Here is a 17,643-nt window from a genome sequence, read left to right on the forward strand (position 1 = left end):
AGAAAGGATTCGTGTTAAATCTCGGTGTAACCATAATAAATACTTACGTTTAGGTTAACTGTTAATCTGTCGCTTTTGAGAGCAGTGTGGCACACTAACAGTAGTTTGTACATTATATTTATATATATTTTTCTTCAGTTTTCTCTTTTCATTTTCAAAAAAAAAATCACTATGTATTACCTCATGACAGTAACTGCACGTTCAGCTGCTACATTTCTGACAAGTCACACAGTGTGGGTACGAGTCATCTTGCAGGAGAAACATCATCATCCCCATCGCTCATATACCATCATTAACATGTGGCACAGTATGTGGGACACCCTGGACGTTGCCGCTATAACAGAGGGAGGCAGGAGTTGGGGTGAAGTTATTTTAAAGAATAAAGAAAGTAAGTTTAGCTTTCTTTTTTTTAAATATCACTTCAACCTGAATATGGAGAGGCGCAGAACCTGTGGGGATGACGCCATTCAGCCTGTAGTTAAATAAGGTGCACTAAAAACAGGAAGTAGGTGTATCAAAATGTTTTATTTTACACATGGAAACATGATACATAGTTAGTACATGATATGATAATCTCTTAATCTCACTCTATCGGAGGATGGCCAAAAATAGTCATTTGGGTAGCACAAGGCAAAGGTCGACACATGTTTGGTGTGAAAAAATGCAGCGCACAAAGCGCCGGGTCTGCCGTCGACATGCAGACTGTCACGTAGAGGAATATATGCATGCTACGTGTATTGCACACACACACAGACACACGCGCGCGCGCACACACCGAGCTCAGGATAACGAGCGTTCAACAGCGTGCGCATCACATTTGTAACTCATTGTGTCTCAGAACATTTACGATCCGAAACGTCTGGTCCGTTGATAGTTTGTCCACACTCGGGGTCCAAATAATTGTATGATACCGTGGTGATCCTGATCCTCTCTACATAGTTCAACGGACGAACTGATTTCATTCATGCGCACAAGTGCGATGCTCCTGCAAGGGGATATAAAAGTCTGCAAGCACCACGAGTGGCAGCTTCCATGAAGTTGTTGATTTCAAGTCACTATTTTGTTTTTAAATAACTCCTCGCTTGTATGTCGCCATCGTAGGCACACGCAAGCTGACGAGCATGACTGGTACCATGCTGCTGGTGTGGCAGACCCACTTGCAGAGAGTTAATCGGAAACTGCGATTCTACAATGGCCAAACAACGACACAAACACTTTCGTGGTCGCATAGAATGCGTACCTATTGACCACGCGGAATGTTGAATGAAATCCGGAGCATTATTCCGCATAATGATAGCTATAATAAGTTAATGTACACTCGAACAACGTTGGAGGTCAGAGTTAAGAATTCCTGTAGAGTGACAGCGCAGCGCAAATAAAAAAGAAAGGATGAAGTAGCCGTATCGTATCCTTTTTATTCGCGTCCGCTCGTGTTGGCGCTCCTGTGGTGAATCAATACAAACTTGTCCTGATATCGGTTATTCTGACACAAACAAAACATGGGTAAGGTGTGAACAGCCGGTAAGGTTGGCGGCTATGACGAAGAACCTCGATCCGTCTGGAATATCACAACTCTCATCCAGCCACTACCGCAGCTGACCAAGTAAACAGTCAATGAGCCAACCACCGAGTGCCAATAAGAAGGCATAATTTGCCTCAAAAAAAAGGCGCACACAGAAGAAGACGAGGACGACAACACGGGCGGCACTTCCAATTAAACGTGTTTGTGGCAGGAAACAAAGAATGCATACTGAGATACAACACATGCGCTTAAACCACAAACATATCTAACAGGGCAACTAGCACTCAAGAAATCTAATTCGCCATGTGGTAAGAAGGGGGTGGTGCCTTTTGACCCGGCTACCTCAAAGTTATTAAAACGAAACGTTGCAATGTTCTGCCTGGAATCGGCCCTCAATAAATCGTGCGTTCACACGATGCGGCTTGCTTTTGATAATCAAGCGCATCGCCTCAAAAGGGCAGGTTTCCCTGGTACATTATTGACGTCAGTGGCGGAGACCCTCCTGCAGAATAAAGGCAAGAAGAAAGCAGTGGTAGTTGGTAGCAAAACGAAGACCGTAATATGGTGCCATATATTCACAAGGTTACCCACAACCTCAAGAAGGTGGCAGGCAGGTATGGTGTACCACTCGCCTCCTCAGCCCCGGGTTAAGCTGGGTCAGCTGTGCCCCCGTACTTCTGACCACGGGACAAGAACGCAAGGCTGTGGCAAGGAACACGGTACTGTGTATACCGAATGTGAGACATGAGTGGTGTACAAGATCCCCCTGACATGTGGCAAGTGTTATGTTGGACAGACTGGGCGCTATGTTAATATTCGGACCAGGGAACATGATCTGAATTTAAAGAAAGAAAATTAATTCGCGCATTTGCCTGCGCACTACAAAGCTTGCAAGTGTGAACCACGATTTGATAACGTGGAGATTCTTGGTAGAAGCAATAAACAAATGGCTCGTGAATATTTGGAAGCGTTTTTCATTCAGAAGTTCAGTGAAGTGTGCATTAGCGAACCACCGTTACAACTACACTCTTCGGAAATTAGATTTCTTGAGCATTGGTTGCCCAGTTAGATATGTTTGTGGTTTAGGCGCATACGTTGCATTTCAGTATATATTGTGTCCTGACACAAATACATTTAGTTGAAAGTGTCGCCAGTGTCGTCGTCCTTGTCTTCTTCTGTGTGCGTCTTTTTAGCGGCAAATTATGCCTTCATAATCTCTCACCAACTAGGCCAAGAACAAGTTCTTCTCGAGTGCCAATATATCCCTATGTACAGTTGTCAGTAGAGCGCTCTGCTGCCTTAATCTAACGGGAACATAGCAGCAGGCAGTGAGTATACGGGGAAGAGGGGTTCCGCTGTGGTAGCGAGCACACAACATAATAAATACGCAAAATTTTTAAGGACAAGCAGAAACTGCTTCATGTACGAAAGGACGAAGAAAACTTCCAGGAATGTACTTCTGAAACGGTTATTTAATTTTTTTAAAGAAAAAAATTCCCGCTCTATCTCGGTAGAGTGTTGCGGCGCTGAAATATCTTAGCCATGTCATCGCAGGACCGCTATCACTGGACGCCTACACTGCATGGTTTCAAGGCCTGTAAGTCACGAACACGGGGCCAACTGCTGGAATATGCCCCTATTGCAAGCTGCGCTTAGCAGGGAAAAAAAAAAAAAAAAAGAAAAGCGACCGGCAGAAGTCCTCGCCTGCTTCTAAAAATTGAATACTTTGTGGTTCTACAGTCTATTAGAGCATCACGTCGTGCTTGTGTTTCGTTAATTCGCCATGCAAATTGCGGTTGCGAATTCAAGCGCACACAGCGGGATGTGGAACTTAACAGAATCATTTAAGGACATCAGCGGATTGGGATGCACCGAAACTCGTCAAAATGTGGTCGGGCGTAGAAATAATTTCACGGGTGCAGGAAGTGCGTTTCACTGATATCAAACACTGCCCTAAACATACTAGAGCTCTGTACTTGCTCGTGCCTGGCATGCAAAGTTAGTTTGTGCTAGACGGTACTTAGCAACAACCGACTAGGTTAAAAATTGCTAAGTCGAAACAATATAAGCACCATACTAGTCCATGTACCTTGTCTGTCCGCAGTGCCACGTTAAAGGCTCCGTCCAAATGACACAATATTATCCAGACGTCTTACGACATTCGGTTTGTGTTTAGGTCGGCCAATACAAGAGGTCGGAGAAACGAAGGTGAAATCACATTTCGTTCTCATGAACCATCTTCATTCAGTACGCAAAAAAAAAAACCCGCTTCACTAAACGTATCTCATCACATCATCCCTAGCCCCGTGAAACAAAATGCACAAAAAACTACACAGAAGGATGTGTTTCTAACGCGTGTTTGAAGAGTGTGCGTTGGGTGTCTTGATTATAGAGCGCAAAAGACTGAAATACCATGATCGTAAATTCGGTGTCACTTAGGTTGTGCAAGCTAAAGCGTCGAAGTCAAGATGATAACGTGCTAACCTATTGTGAACGCTTCATGTGTGAAAGGACACAGGCAAACAACGCTAACGGGGCACCGATCATTAGAGGCAACCCACGTGCGCTTTAGAGAGAGCGAGAGATCATTTTCACAAGAAGGAACGTACTTCGCAACCGCTGTTTTATTTAGTCAAGCTCCGACTGCCATATGTATAGCTGTAGACCACAGCTCATAAGACCTGAGTAGCAGAGTAAGAAATATTTATAACACGCGCTCGCCTTTCAAGATTCGCATGTTTCTCACCTCTTCCCTGTAGCTGATGTCGTTGGAGGAATTAATTACTGGGCTCAGCACAGTGTTCTACGTATGTCACGATAGAGGAGGGTTTGAAGAGCATAAAGGATTAAAGAAAAAAAAATCTGTGGCAGTATACAGGTGTGCCCACAATAGATGCGCGAGATCTCGGACATCTAACCTGTAGCGTATACACGCCTCGTATATGTGCGCATAAATACCAAAAACTATGCCTGTATGAAAACGCGATGTGTCAGAGAGAAGCTCGAGGGGACGAATAAAGGTTTTTCTTTTTTTTTTTTCCTGGGGCTAGAATGAACACGCGGGAAAAGTAAACGCATTCACTTTTTTTGACTATCGTCTACAGATGCGTACCGTAGTCTTGAAGAACGTCTTAGAATGGGACACGTCTGAAAAACACGGGGAGGATGGATAGCTGCTTCGTGCAGAGTCGCGTGACGCAGCGGAGGTGAAGGGCAAATGGAAACACTGATTCACACTGGAAGGATAAAGTCGAAGGATCGAAATGGTGGGAAAGGAAGTATGCGTTAACTGCGGGCAGGACAGTCAGCGCGTTTCGAAGTGATCAAACAAAGGAGTCCTTTAAAAGCGTCACGTGTGTACAGTTGTGTAAAGGTTCGGCGCACATTGGACAACCATAGGTGCTTTGTTCGGAGGCTAAAACTGCTCCACTTACGCTCCGGGGTACTGCAGTGAATAATTCACCACATCATCGAGTAACAGCTCGTGCCGCCAAGTGTGGCACTTGCTTTTTCGGGTGACAAGGAAGAAAAAGTGACTAGATCCCACAAGAAAGCTTGCCGATACGTACATACCACAGTCACTCAAAGCTGTTGCTTTTCCTGACTAAAGCGATGAATGCAGGTGAAGGTTTTAAAACTGTTTTCACGCTACTGTAGTGTAAAGACAGGTACCATCCGTGTTCAAAGGTACTGCGGTTGGTTTTGTTGAGTTCGAAGGATGACTTCTTGGGTAAATTATCTGAGCTTGAATAGAAACGAAATTTGCAGGACCAGGTACACGTCACTTGGGGCCATCTACTGTACGACGTAGAAGTGCGCATGAGAAGCTCTCGCTTAAAGCGTTGTACCTTAAATTTCGAAGTGTAATTACAGGGCCTGAATTAATGGGCAGATCATCGAGACCACATTTTCGCAAACGTGAAAACATTGCTTCATACTCGTCTTGACAGCAAGGACTTCAACAACTCGGCGCCGAATCACATGGCGAAAGCAACATCACGTAGGCAGCGATTACTGTGACGAGGAAAAAAAAAGTGTAACCATTCGGAAACTTCACTCGCAATTAAGTATCATTTCTCTAGCCGTAGGTGCCAGAGGTTTCTCGAAAGTTGGTTAATGTATATCCGTATGTTCCTTCAAACGCTGCCAAAGCACTTCTATACTCGCTCTCGATTTCGAATAGGTAAGCACACCTCTATGCTGACGCAAAGAAGCCACGCAAGTGCTGTAAAACCTTTTCCCCAACAAATCAATAAGCTTCAGCTGTAAGACGCAGCAAAACTTATTCGCGCCTCCCTTCTCGAAGATTTCATTTACGTCAAGCAAAGAGCACACATTCACAACGCAGCAACATTAGTTTACGCAGGGGAGAAAGAAAACGCCTGTCATTTCGCGCTGGTAATGTTCATGAAAGATGAATGTCCGAACAGTATTTTTTTTTTCGTTTTTCTTTTCTCAGCATTAGTACAGCTACGATGACATGTCACGAACAGCGTATATAAACAAGCAGCCGAAACACAACGCGAGCACAAGATGCAACAATAAATAGGGACTTGTCACTACACGTTTCGCTCCGGCAAGCACCGAGTAAGTGTATCACTTATACACAAGGCAGGCTGAGAGACGCTTTATCGAAAGATGCAAAGGCTGTGCGTAACATAACGTTTCATACACTCGCTACCATTTGTATCGAACAACGCGTATATTTACACAAGGGCTAATCACATCACCATGCTTTAGTTTTTTTTTTCTTCCTCACGAGTCACATATCACAAAGGCGCCATTGAATCGCGCAATGCAAATATAGCGGCGGAAAGAAATAGCTCTCACACACGTGGTTTTATCGCGTACAACACTCGTTTCGCGAAATGATTTGCTGGTATAATCAGCAACAATCAACGCACTCTCCCCACTGAACTGCCGACAGGGCGCTGAGTATGCAGGCAGGCTCCCACATGCAGCACGGAGGGGGTAAATGTCTCGATCACAACTGCTCGCTACCAGAGGAACGCGACAATTCATAGGGCTTGAGAACAAATCCAAAAAGTTCGACGTCACAAATAAGCACAAAGTGAAGTGGTCGGTATCTGAAATGGCTAATCTCATCGTAATAAGCAGGCATATTCGCCGCAGGCTTTAAGCGTAGTTGCCGGGATGAGTCATGTTTTCTGTCACGTGACGCTTACGCAGCAACTGTACAGTTTACTATGTTGAGAGCGTCACCACACGGCACACTGTGAAATATCTTGCAACCAGTGAAGGGTGATATATGAATTTAGCCGTCCCCCCCCACACTTCTCATATTACTCAATTCCCACCTGCAGTCTGTGTACCTGCTCGAAATACTGAGTATTGTTGGTTCAAAAGACACATAAAAGATATGCTATCGTATACATTCCATCACAAAATATCACGAAATCTGGCCCGTCACCATGAAACACTGCACCGCTCTGAGTCGACCAGGCGCAATTGTAACCATGCTCAAGTTCAAACCAATCCAACGAAACATGTACAAATCAACCCAGAACACAGGATGTTTCATTGCTGCTACGCACATACTGTATGTATATTGATGATGATACTTGAAAGGGCAAGGCGTGGCAATAATGGTCAAGAACAGCGTACGTTGTTCAATCTCCATGACAATGTACATAATGGAGTGTCCGCTGAAGCAATTTCTAGGGACGTTCAGACAAGCTTTACTCAGATTTGTGCCACAGGCCAGGAGTGTTTTCAATCCGATGCTCATTTCGACTGAAGCCACGAGGTTTCGCGTAAGCCTCGACCCATTCGCTAAAAAGGAGGTCTCAGTGACTTACGTCACGCAAACAAACATACTGCAGGCGGCCTCTCTGAAGACAGGAAAATACCTTTGATGTAAGTAGTGTATTTTTGACTTAGGTATTCCATACAGCATTTAAGTTACATTGCTGAAGTGGCGACTAATCAAAGGAGCAAAACGTGACCGGCGAAGGAAGCGCACAAAGTGCGTGTTTACACCACGGTCTTATGTAAGGTGCGCTTCTGTTAAATGAATCGCCTATCCCGCCTAGCGCCAGGAAATGGCTGGTGTTCGAACTGGATGCCACGGTATAGATATTTCGCTAGCAGGCGGAGAGACCGCGAGCTTGCCGGATGCATCGCAGCGCTGAAGCAAAAGAGTCAGACGGTAGAGCGGGAAATGCCTACCTCCCATGGTGGCATTGAAGTGCAGTCAAATCTGACATCGAAGAAAAATCTCGCCGAAACTCACCCGTCTCGAAATAACGTCTCCAGCAGGCCGCACCGTAATCTTGTCGCTCGGATATGGCGCTTGGATATGGCACTCTGGGCAAAGCCCGCGCTAAGCGCGTCACAAAAACACGCCATTCGCCGGCGGCAAAACAAAGCGAGGACTGTTGAAAACGTACGCGCACGAGACGAAAGCGGTTATGCAATTGGTTTGGAGTTTGGCTGATAAGCGCGGTTCCAGTACGACGCTGGTAATGTTCTGGCTGCCAGGCTCAGGTTGGACAGCGCAGGCGAAGGAACCGCAGGGCGCTTGTCAAAGCTCAAAAAGGTGCAAAAACGCATCGTCGATGCCTTTGGGCGCATGTGTTGCGTTTCCCGCGTGTGTTTCGTGGAATGAGGGGTTTGCGCTTTACTGGCTATGGGCCATGCGCACGTAGATGCGCGACACTAGCATGCTGTGGACCGGAAGCCGGCACACAGCGCGTCGTGCCCTGCGGAAGGGAATCGTGCGGTATGCGACCCAGCGATCTGCGCGCACGCCTATAGCTTGAACTTTAGCTGAGGCGCGCGTAGCAGGTGGATGCCACGTATTCGTTCTGCGACGTAGGGTGAAGCTCTTCAGTTGACCCTGTGGCGTGCCCTCCATGCCAGAGGGAACCTCAGCTGGCGTCATACGATCGTCCCTTGACCCGTCGACGAAGGAGTCGCGGCCGTTACGTGGACACTGCACTCCGACTGCTGAGAAAGAGAGAGAGAGAGAGATAAACATGTAGCAATGCATAACCTTATTAGAGTAAGCTGGAAATGTTGCAGCGGATGAAGAAGCCGGACAAGCGCATACGAAAAAAATCACACCATCTCCCGCTAAAGGGGACCATGAGGCGATGCGAAGCAGTGTTTCGGCATGTAGAGCCCGCGTTTCAGAGGTGGACTGGTGAGGGGGAAAGGGGAGAAAGGGAAAGGGGGAGGGGAGAGGGGAAGTGGAGAAGGTTTGCGCATGCGCAGTAAGGGTGGTCACGCCGCACACCACCACCACCAGATTGAACTCCGCTATAAGATGCTTCACATCTAAAATGGGATATCGGAACTACACATAAAACAAGGTGAATTAGGGCACATACTATGACAGATATCAGCCCGCAGTTGCGAGAGACCTGGTTTGATGTAAATTCAAGATCTTGAGACTCATTTTTTGTTGATCCCACACTTCAATTAGAAATGCCTTTAACATCGAATACATACATAGCCTTTGAGACGTAGGTTTATCGTCTGCGACTAGGTACCACAAATGACTTTGAGCACACAATTTCACTAGCAGAAAGTCCAAATTGAACTTGCAGCCACGTGGATAAGGACATACAGCATCGTTTATTAGCATTCCCACGACGTCACAAACAAAGGCAACAGTTATTACGCGATTTAATGGCACTAAACCCTTGATTCTCGGGAAAATCCTAGGTCCATGGCCAACACATGCGTTACAAAATCTGCCACTATTGGTACAAAACAAGTTTCTGAAAACAAGTGATATTCTTGGAAATTATTGAGATAAGCTTTTCGTATACATAGCGAACGCTAATTTTATGCATACTTTGACCTAACCATACAGCGTTATGTGTCGTTTTATAAGCAAACTTATTGTGTGTCCCTGCATGTGCCTGCACTTTGTGTCAAGTTTTAGTGTTGCTATGTGACTGGACTTTATGTGTAGCGTTATTTGTTAACATATATGCGTCCTTGGGACCGAATTTTGTGTGAACTCTAGTGTTATGTACCTGGACTGCATTTTGTGTCGTCTTTAGTGTCACTCTGTGAATGGACGTCGTGCTTATGTGAATTGCATGCTGTCTTGACTGGCAAGCTGTCTCTATAGGTTGGATTTTACGTAGTTTCTTTTTTTACATGGCTGTGTTTTTCACTAATCCTAATATCTGCGAAAAGGAGTAGCCTGCGCTAGATAAAAGCGCCAACATATCCTACACAGCATATCATAAAAAAAGAGAGACGTTTTGCTCTTATCGTAGGTCATGCTGAGGAACCGCGCTGGTTCTCGAAGTTTTAAATAAGCTTTCTTTTAAGGTGAGCAGTAATGAAGGCGTGTTATTTTTCGTTTAACTATCCAAAGCGACTATTTTGGAGAGTCGTTCGCGAAGCACACACTCGTATTTAAAACATAAAATTGAGAGCGGAGGCTGCTCCATCTAGATTATCTGAAACAAGATATATGTCACACAATCCAAAATTTTGTTGACGTTGCGTTTTTGCGTCTTCCTGCTCACTCTACCGAAGTAAAGTTGGGACAAGATGTGAGCGTGCGAAGGATATGGACACTTATCCGCAAAAGCTATCCTAGAGCTGAGGGTGTTTCCTCCTTTCAGGGCTTTCAGATGTCGAGGTATGTTGGAAGCGATCGGCGAAAAAACGAAATGATCCACACGGCGACGAACAATCGCGGGCAGTATTTATACGCTAGAGAAGTTTCCTGAATACAAATACTGACCTTCCGAGTGCGTCCTTAATGGCATGAATTACGCAACCAAGATAGCTCACTATGAGAACCAGCCCGATGGCGCCGTTTTAAGAACAAAAGGTTAGCACGCCAAGAACCCCTCTTTCTTGCGCTCGTCCTCGCCAGGATGTAGCAAAAACAAGGAAACAGAAAGATGTGATATCGTTTTCAAACATATTAGCAATAACCACACTTTAGGAGTCGTGACTGAGGCAGCGTGTTCAAACATGTTAGCAATAATCACACATTAGGTGTCGTGAGACAGCGTGTGGTTGACCAGTGCCGAATATGTTGAAAAGAATGTTCTCACTTGGAGAAATAAACAGAATGGGTGCTGGGTATGCTCACCTGGCCATACGCATAGTATGCTAACTCCAGATGACGAAGGCTGACGCAGAAATATTAATACGTGCTACGCGCACTATAAACACATAGTAACTAGTAACTAAAACGTTTTGTCAAGGCAAATGTATCTGAGAAAGACTGTAGAGCACCTCCGTTTACGCAAAGCATTGGCAGTGCTGCTTCAGAAGGTCAACGTAGAGATGGATGAAATCTGCCAGGAGCTGACGTGTAAATTAAATCACGCATGTTTGCGCGCTGCCATTCGAGCTCAATATCTACCTCGAAATTCCTCGCTGGAGGGCTCATGTTTACGGGAGCAGCGGTCCGGGTTATCGTTAATCTATAGTCGAAGTACTACATCAAATCGAAGATGTTCTAAGCAGGATTCTGGCCTCGTTGAACCCTCCCAATTCTTGTCTTTCAGCAGTCGAAGAGGTACAAGCACTGTCAGGCAGGATCTTCAGAGATCCTTCCCCGGCTTTAACCACGTACCGCAACGCATCGATTTGAAGTTAAAACCAATAACCACAGACACTGCTAAGTTTGTCTCCGCCAAATGTAAATGTACGTAGAAATATATAAAAAAAGATAAGCCTACTCGGAGGCGTACAACTACCTCGACAGCGGTCTCCTGCGGTGGTTTTGGTGGACTGAGGCCACCGTTCTCCTGGACCGGCAGCGAGTCCGACTTGGATGCGCTGAGGTTGAGCCGGAATGAGGGCTTAGAGCGGCCGCGAGTCGACGGGTTCTCCCGGCGGCTGGGCCTCGGCGTCTTGATGCGCACTGAGCCGTGCTTGAGGAAGATGCGCTTGCCCGAGATGGGGCTCGGTCGGATGAGAAAGCTACAGCCACGGGAGCCGGAAATACAAAGAACAATTGGGGCGCGTACGAAAAGCCCGTAGAAGTGAACTGAGTGTTTACCCTCATCTTGTCACCTGGTTCGTCAATTTATAGCGACAGATACTTTTATGAAAGCCAAATAGACAAAATTAGTTAAGCGTGTTAGCATGTTACGCACATTGATTGTCATTCTAGGAAACAACAGGCTTTACGCTAGTCATTTGCTTATCTCCGGTACATATAATTGTGTAAGCTTTAGGAAGTGCTATATAAACATGTACACCTTAACCAGATCGACCATTATTTTTACATTGCCTTCATTTTGAATGCAACGTAACAAACATCATTTTAGATGTAAACAAGTCCATATTCTCCTCGCTTTTTTTTATTTATTCCGTCCTCTCTCGCCTTCCGGACCTTTCAACTCAATAGAGTTGTGCGAATAGTAGTTCTTGACACAAAACCGAACTCGAGTCAGATAATTCCAAAAAACGAATCGAATCGAACACAGAATCGTTTAAGAATAACATGCAGCTTTTATCACCACTATAATACAAACAATGTTGACATCCCATTGTTCTCTACATTAGCAAGTTTCTATCATTGTACTGCCCATTAAAAAGTACACTTTGCAAACGCTCCACTTGAGCATTATACACAAGCAGCATTCTCAGGAGCATGTGTGACAGTGAATCTGCAATATGAAGATTAAAAAGGCTGTTTTATGAGCTCGTTAGTATCAGTGTATGTCTTTCAGAATAAAACAAAAATGCGCGTTGTCTGCAGAGATGCCAGGCCGAAGAAAGCACGTTTCTCTCTCGTTGTAATTGTCGCTACAGACGGTGCCACTATAACAAAACAATGTTGGGATTCAGACCTAAAGGGAACCTGCAACACTTTTTCAACATGGTCAGAAAACGCTGCCGATCGGTAGTCGAGGCCAGAGCACTGCACGGGCCCGGGCCGGCCCGAAAGCCCGGGTCCGGCCCGGCCCGCGGGCCGGGCCGGGCCGGGTAAGGGGTTCTTGGATCGGGCCCGGGCCGGGCTCGGGCCCTTGGTCTTCGGGCTCGGGTCGGGCTCGGGCCTGAGCCAGGCCCGTATTAGGCCCGGGTCTCATACGTATAGGTATAATTGCGTGTGTACGTTGTGTGGCTTTGTGTTTGTTATTTTGTGGGGTTTAACTTCCCAAAGCGACCCAGGCTATATGAGACGCCGTCGTTGAGGGCTCCGGGTAATTTAAACCACCTGGAGTGCATTGGCGTGCACAGAAATTGCACTGTACAAGACGTCTACAATTTTGCTCCATCGGTATGCTACATGGGATTTCAAGAAACGCCTAATATAAGTTTCCGCCATTAGAGTGAGTGAAAGACGTTCTTGGGTACCGTGTATGGCAAAACAACGGTAAACTGCCTAGATTAGTGTGTATAAGATGTGCGCGTTTGTATCTAGGGAAACATTTCGAGTATGCAGCTACGCTCGCATGCCCGTAGACTGGCCAACGCGACTTGTGAGTCATTAATATCTCAGGAGCTGTTTTTCGTGCATTTTAAGTGCAAGATGCGGAGCGACTCTTATCCCAGGGCAAACGCTGTTGTTGATTTTCCCATTACTAGTGGCGATGCGCCAGACCATAGAGACACTCGTTTCCCCGAGTGGCAGTGACGGTGGCGGTGACTCGGGGAAGAAGGGTGGGACAAAGAACCTTGTTGTTTTGAACACTAAAACGTAGTGTAGGTTGGGTGCAGTTGCCTGCCGAGGAGTCAACACGACAGCTTTAATTTATGTAACGCTGCCCAGCCTGGCGTATTCCTCCCAGAAGCAGATAGAGCACGTTTTTTTCCCCATTTCATTGTGCAATAGATGAGGTTTGCAGGAGACTTGCTACTTTTACTCAACAGCCCTAGCTCGTATGCAGTTGATGTAGACTCAATTTAAAATTGTCTGCCATTCTTTATTCTCCACTTTATGCAGGTATTATATTTTGTAGTTGTTCTTTGAAATGCAAAAATGAGATTGCGTGGTTAGCACTGCGTGCGTGCATGAAAGAGCCAGCTATGACCAGGGTGTCGGAACGAAATGTTTTTCGTTTCGGATTTAGTTTCGTTCCACCGCGAAAAGTTCCGTTCCGTTTTTGTTCCGAAACGAATAAAAAAATGTTCCGTAATGGTTCGTAACTGTTCTTATTTTATGTAAAAATTTGAAGTTAAGGTGACCATTAACAACATTGAATTTGTGATATAGTTACTTGCCCTCCTCTTAATTAAGAATGTGGGACAGGGGTTAACACGTTCTTCAGAGGAGCGGAAGTAACTGTACCACGAAGTCCTACCAATTAGCACAAACCAGTACTAATACCCTTCAAAGCCATAGTATTTATTTTCTCAAAAGTGAATTACGACTTTTTTAGCGGGCTCAATGCTTGGTGTCAAGGGAGTGATCACGATCTCAAGAGCAGCACGTCATTGAGTGCACTCTCTGTGCGAGACCGCTGATCTGATAAAAAGTTCGCCAGGCCTGCGCAGAACACGCAGCACAGTCACAGCGTAAGCTGGAACAGCGGCCTTTCTAGAGCCCGTTCTATACTCTCTTGGGAAAACTAATACAAGTACACATGCCATAAATAATCATAATTTTTCTGTAGTAGCGAAGCACCCACTACGCTATTTTCCTCATTCTTCGGAGAATCGTGGTACCTGCTACACATATGTAAGGCATTATGTGCACTTTGCGCTGTTGCTGATGACGATGAAGAATTATGGCTGAGCCCTTTGTAACGGGTTGAAAGCATTCAACGACTGACTCCTTGAGCAATTCGCATTGTGTGACGCCAGGTTGCTATTTTACTCTTCTGTCACGCTATATAACATATCTTAACACGATTCCTTGGCCGACAGGACGCCTGTATAGAGTGTTTTTGTGGAGAAGTTACAAGCACCAGCGAGACACTGTGGTGGAATACTCGACTGCCAACAACAGGGCACGGGTTAAAATCTCACCCAATCCTAGAAATTTGTTTCTTATTTCATTTTGTTCTTATTTCACGCTATAGCGGTTACGGACACTGGCGGCGGTGGACAACAATGGCTCCAAAATCGGCTGTTGTGATCTCATAACAGATTTCGCTGTAACAAACTTCGGTGCCGACCATGCCCTCTCCACGCTGGCCTGCGTGATAGGCGTGCAAAAGTTCACTTGCGTTAATATAAACATCTCTGATTGCCACTGTTTTAGTTTTTCGCACAATTTCAACATATCTTTGCTTTGTAATTCCTGCCTGAGGTACGCGCTAATACTGTACTCTGAGATGTGCATAATTGCTCACGTTGCATGACCTCAGTTGTTCCGGATTGCCAAGTTTTCTCGTGAACCGAAAAACGATTTTAAAAATTTCGGTTTCACTCCGGAACGAAATAATAAATAACGTTTCGGTTACGTTTTCGTTCCGGTCAAAAATATCGTTTTTTTTTTCGTTTTTGGTTTTCATTCCGTTCCGACACCCTGGCTATGACTCCAATTATATTTTATATTGCCCTGCAATCATTTCGCAAGAGTGTTACGCGCGTAATTCACCGAAAGTATACACAGTACCGGTGAAAGTTGTGACACTGAAAGAAGTTCCTAAAACAATCTCTAGAAAATATCTTGTGTGCGGTAGGTGTCGTGTTCTCGAGGAGCACGAAAGAAAGCGACTCTCCACACGGCTTGCTGGTAACAAAAAGCGTTTATTTCAGAGGCGCCCGGACGCGCCTGCTCTCGGGGTGTAAACCGATCCGCGCACCGGGAGGGCGCGCTGGGCTGTCCGTCGTTTACACTACGCGGCGCGTGCGTGTTACAGTAGGCGAGGCGCCCTGCCACATCTCCCTCTCTTAAGTGACTAAACCGTAGCGTTCAGGCACAAACACTCTGCGGCCGGAACGGGTGGTTGTTGCTGGAACCCTCGATGTCTCTGCTGCAGCATCGTTGACTGGCTTGGGCAGTGAATTATTGCTGTCGGTTCGCAGCGGGTCACCTCGCTGGGACGAAGCTCCATTGTAGAGGGCAGCTAGCGGTCCCGCGACTGTCGACGGCTCGAAATCTTCGTCGTCAGTGTCGGAGAATAATGAGGAGGGAAGCGGTTGCGCTTTCTTCTGTGAGGCCGGCAATGGGACGAGCATCTTTCTGTTGCGACGCACGTGTCCGCGCTCTGTTTTGACCCAGTAGGAGCGGGGAGTGTCTGCTTGTTGAGTTATCTCCCCCTCGCATTTGAGGTCTCGCACCCAGACACGGGTGTTTGGAGAGAGAGCTGGTAGGTCCTTAGCCGCATGACGACGGTTGAAGTTTCGCCTCTGGCGTTGTTTTGCTTCGAGGTCCCTTTTCGTCACTTGTTTGTTGTCGACGTTTCCGGGAACGAGGAGAGCAGGAAATGCAGGAACTCGAGAGCGTAGCTGGCGTCCCATGAGCAATTTAGCCGGGCTGAAGCCTGTCGGCCCCGGCGTGTCTCTGTAGGCCAGTAGGGCGAGGTACGGATCGTCTGCTTTCTCGAGCAGATGTTTCACTGTTTGAATGGCGCGTTCCGCTTCCCCGTTGGCCTGCGGATGAACAGGGCTGCTCGTGGTGTGGTTGAAGCCGTATGCTTTAGCGAATTCTGCGAATGCCGAGCTCGAGAACTGCGGGCCGTTGTCGGATACCACTGTCACAGGGATGCCATGACGAGCAAAAATGCTTTTGAGGTGGTTAATGACGGCGTCTGCGGAGGTGGAAGCAAGGAGTGCAATCTCGGGGTACCGTGAGCGATAGTCCACACATATCAGGTAGTTCTGTCCCCGAAGTTGGAATAAGTCGATCCCCACCATCTGCCACGGAAGCTCTGGTGTAACTGTCGGCAGAAGCGGCTCGGCTCTTTGCGGTCGGTTTATAGCACAAGTTTCACAGTTAGAAACCATTCGCTGGAGTTCTGATGAGATTCCTGGCCACCACACAGACTGCTTTGCCCTTTCTCTGCAGCGTCCGATGCCTTGGTGCCCCTCATGTAGGCGAGTGAGAATTTCGCTTCTCAGAGAATGAGGAATCACTAGGCGTGTTCCGTACAGCAGATAGCCATCGTTTTCGGACAGACTTGTTCGGTACTGCCAAAACGGAGAGAGGGGGGCTGGGACGCTGCGTTTTTCCGGCCATCCGTTGAGGCAAAAGCACAGAAGACGCTGGCAGACCTCGTCTTCTTTTTGAGCTTTCTTCACTGGATCGAAGGCGGAAGTTTGCAGACCCATGAGTGCACCCTCTACGTAGGCGCTCACTTCATCACAAGTGAGAGTTCCCGCTGTCGAACTGCTTGCAGTTGGTGCTCTCGAGAGAGTGTCAGCAGTAGCAATACTTTTTCCTGGGACGTACTGCATGACGTAGCTGAAGCGCATGAGGCGCATGCGGAAGCGTTGAATTCGTGGTGGCAGCAGATCGAGAGACTCTTTTCCCAGGAGGGTGATCAAAGGTTGATGATCTGTTTGAAAGGTTGCCGTGAGACCACGCAGGTATTCTTCGAACCGTTCGGCTCCCCAGGTTAGAGCCAAGGCTTCCTTTTCTATCTGAGCATACCGCGTTTCTGCGGGCGTTAGGGACCTTGAGGCGAATGCGACTGGGCGGTTGTTCCCATCCGGTTGCACTTGTAGCAGTACTGCGCCCAATCCGTAGGCTGATGCGTCTGCTGAGAGTGTAGTAGGATACTCCGGATGGTACTTTGCCAAGCACTGGTCCGAACAGATGAGGTCCTTGATGTTTTGGAAGTCTTTTTCCTGAGCGGGGCCCCATGTCCACTCCGACGTTTTCTTGAGGAGAACGCGGAGAGCGGCTGTCCTTTCGGCCAAATTTGGCAGGAACCTTGCCAGATGGTTCACCATCCCTAAGATCCGGCGGACTCCGGCGACGTCTGTAGGCGGCGGGAGACACTTGATAGCCTCGACTTTTTTAGGGTCGGGACGTATGCCTTGACTACTGATGACACAGCCTAGGAAGGTCACCTCCTTCACGCTGAAAGCGCATTTAGAGCGGTTGAGGGTGATTCCAGAGGAAGCAAGCTTCTTGAGAGTCGTGTCAAGGTTTCCGTCGTGCTCGGCTTGATCGCGGCCAAAGACGAGAATGTCGTCCATGAGATTGACGACTCCTGTTAGTCCACTCAGGATTTCGGACATGCGTTTTTGGAAATACTCCGGTGCTGACGTTA

At 46.9% G+C, this 17,643-nt stretch overlaps 1 protein-coding gene across 5 annotated transcripts in view; it reads right to left on the reverse strand.

Moving 5' to 3' along the window:
* Positions 1 to 506: 506 nt before the first annotated feature.
* Positions 507 to 17,643, reverse strand: part of LOC119378124 (potassium channel subfamily T member 1) — a 613,885-nt gene continuing 596,748 nt past the window's right edge. For 4 of the 5 annotated variants that reach the window (XM_049415516.1, XM_049415514.1, XM_049415519.1 and 1 more), the window contains exons 27-28: positions 11,224 to 11,449; positions 507 to 8,491 (exon numbers count right to left, since the gene is read on the reverse strand). In XM_049415516.1, coding sequence (XP_049271473.1) covers positions 8,423 to 8,491; positions 11,224 to 11,449 — 295 coding nt within the window. In that variant the 3' untranslated portion in view covers positions 507 to 8,422. The remainder of the gene's footprint in view (positions 8,492 to 11,223; positions 11,450 to 17,643) is intronic. The other variant, XM_049415515.1, reaches the window with a different exon arrangement.

This window comes from Rhipicephalus sanguineus, chromosome 1, assembly GCF_013339695.2.
Source record: "Rhipicephalus sanguineus isolate Rsan-2018 chromosome 1, BIME_Rsan_1.4, whole genome shotgun sequence".
Lineage (NCBI taxonomy): Eukaryota > Metazoa > Arthropoda > Arachnida > Ixodida > Ixodidae > Rhipicephalus > Rhipicephalus sanguineus.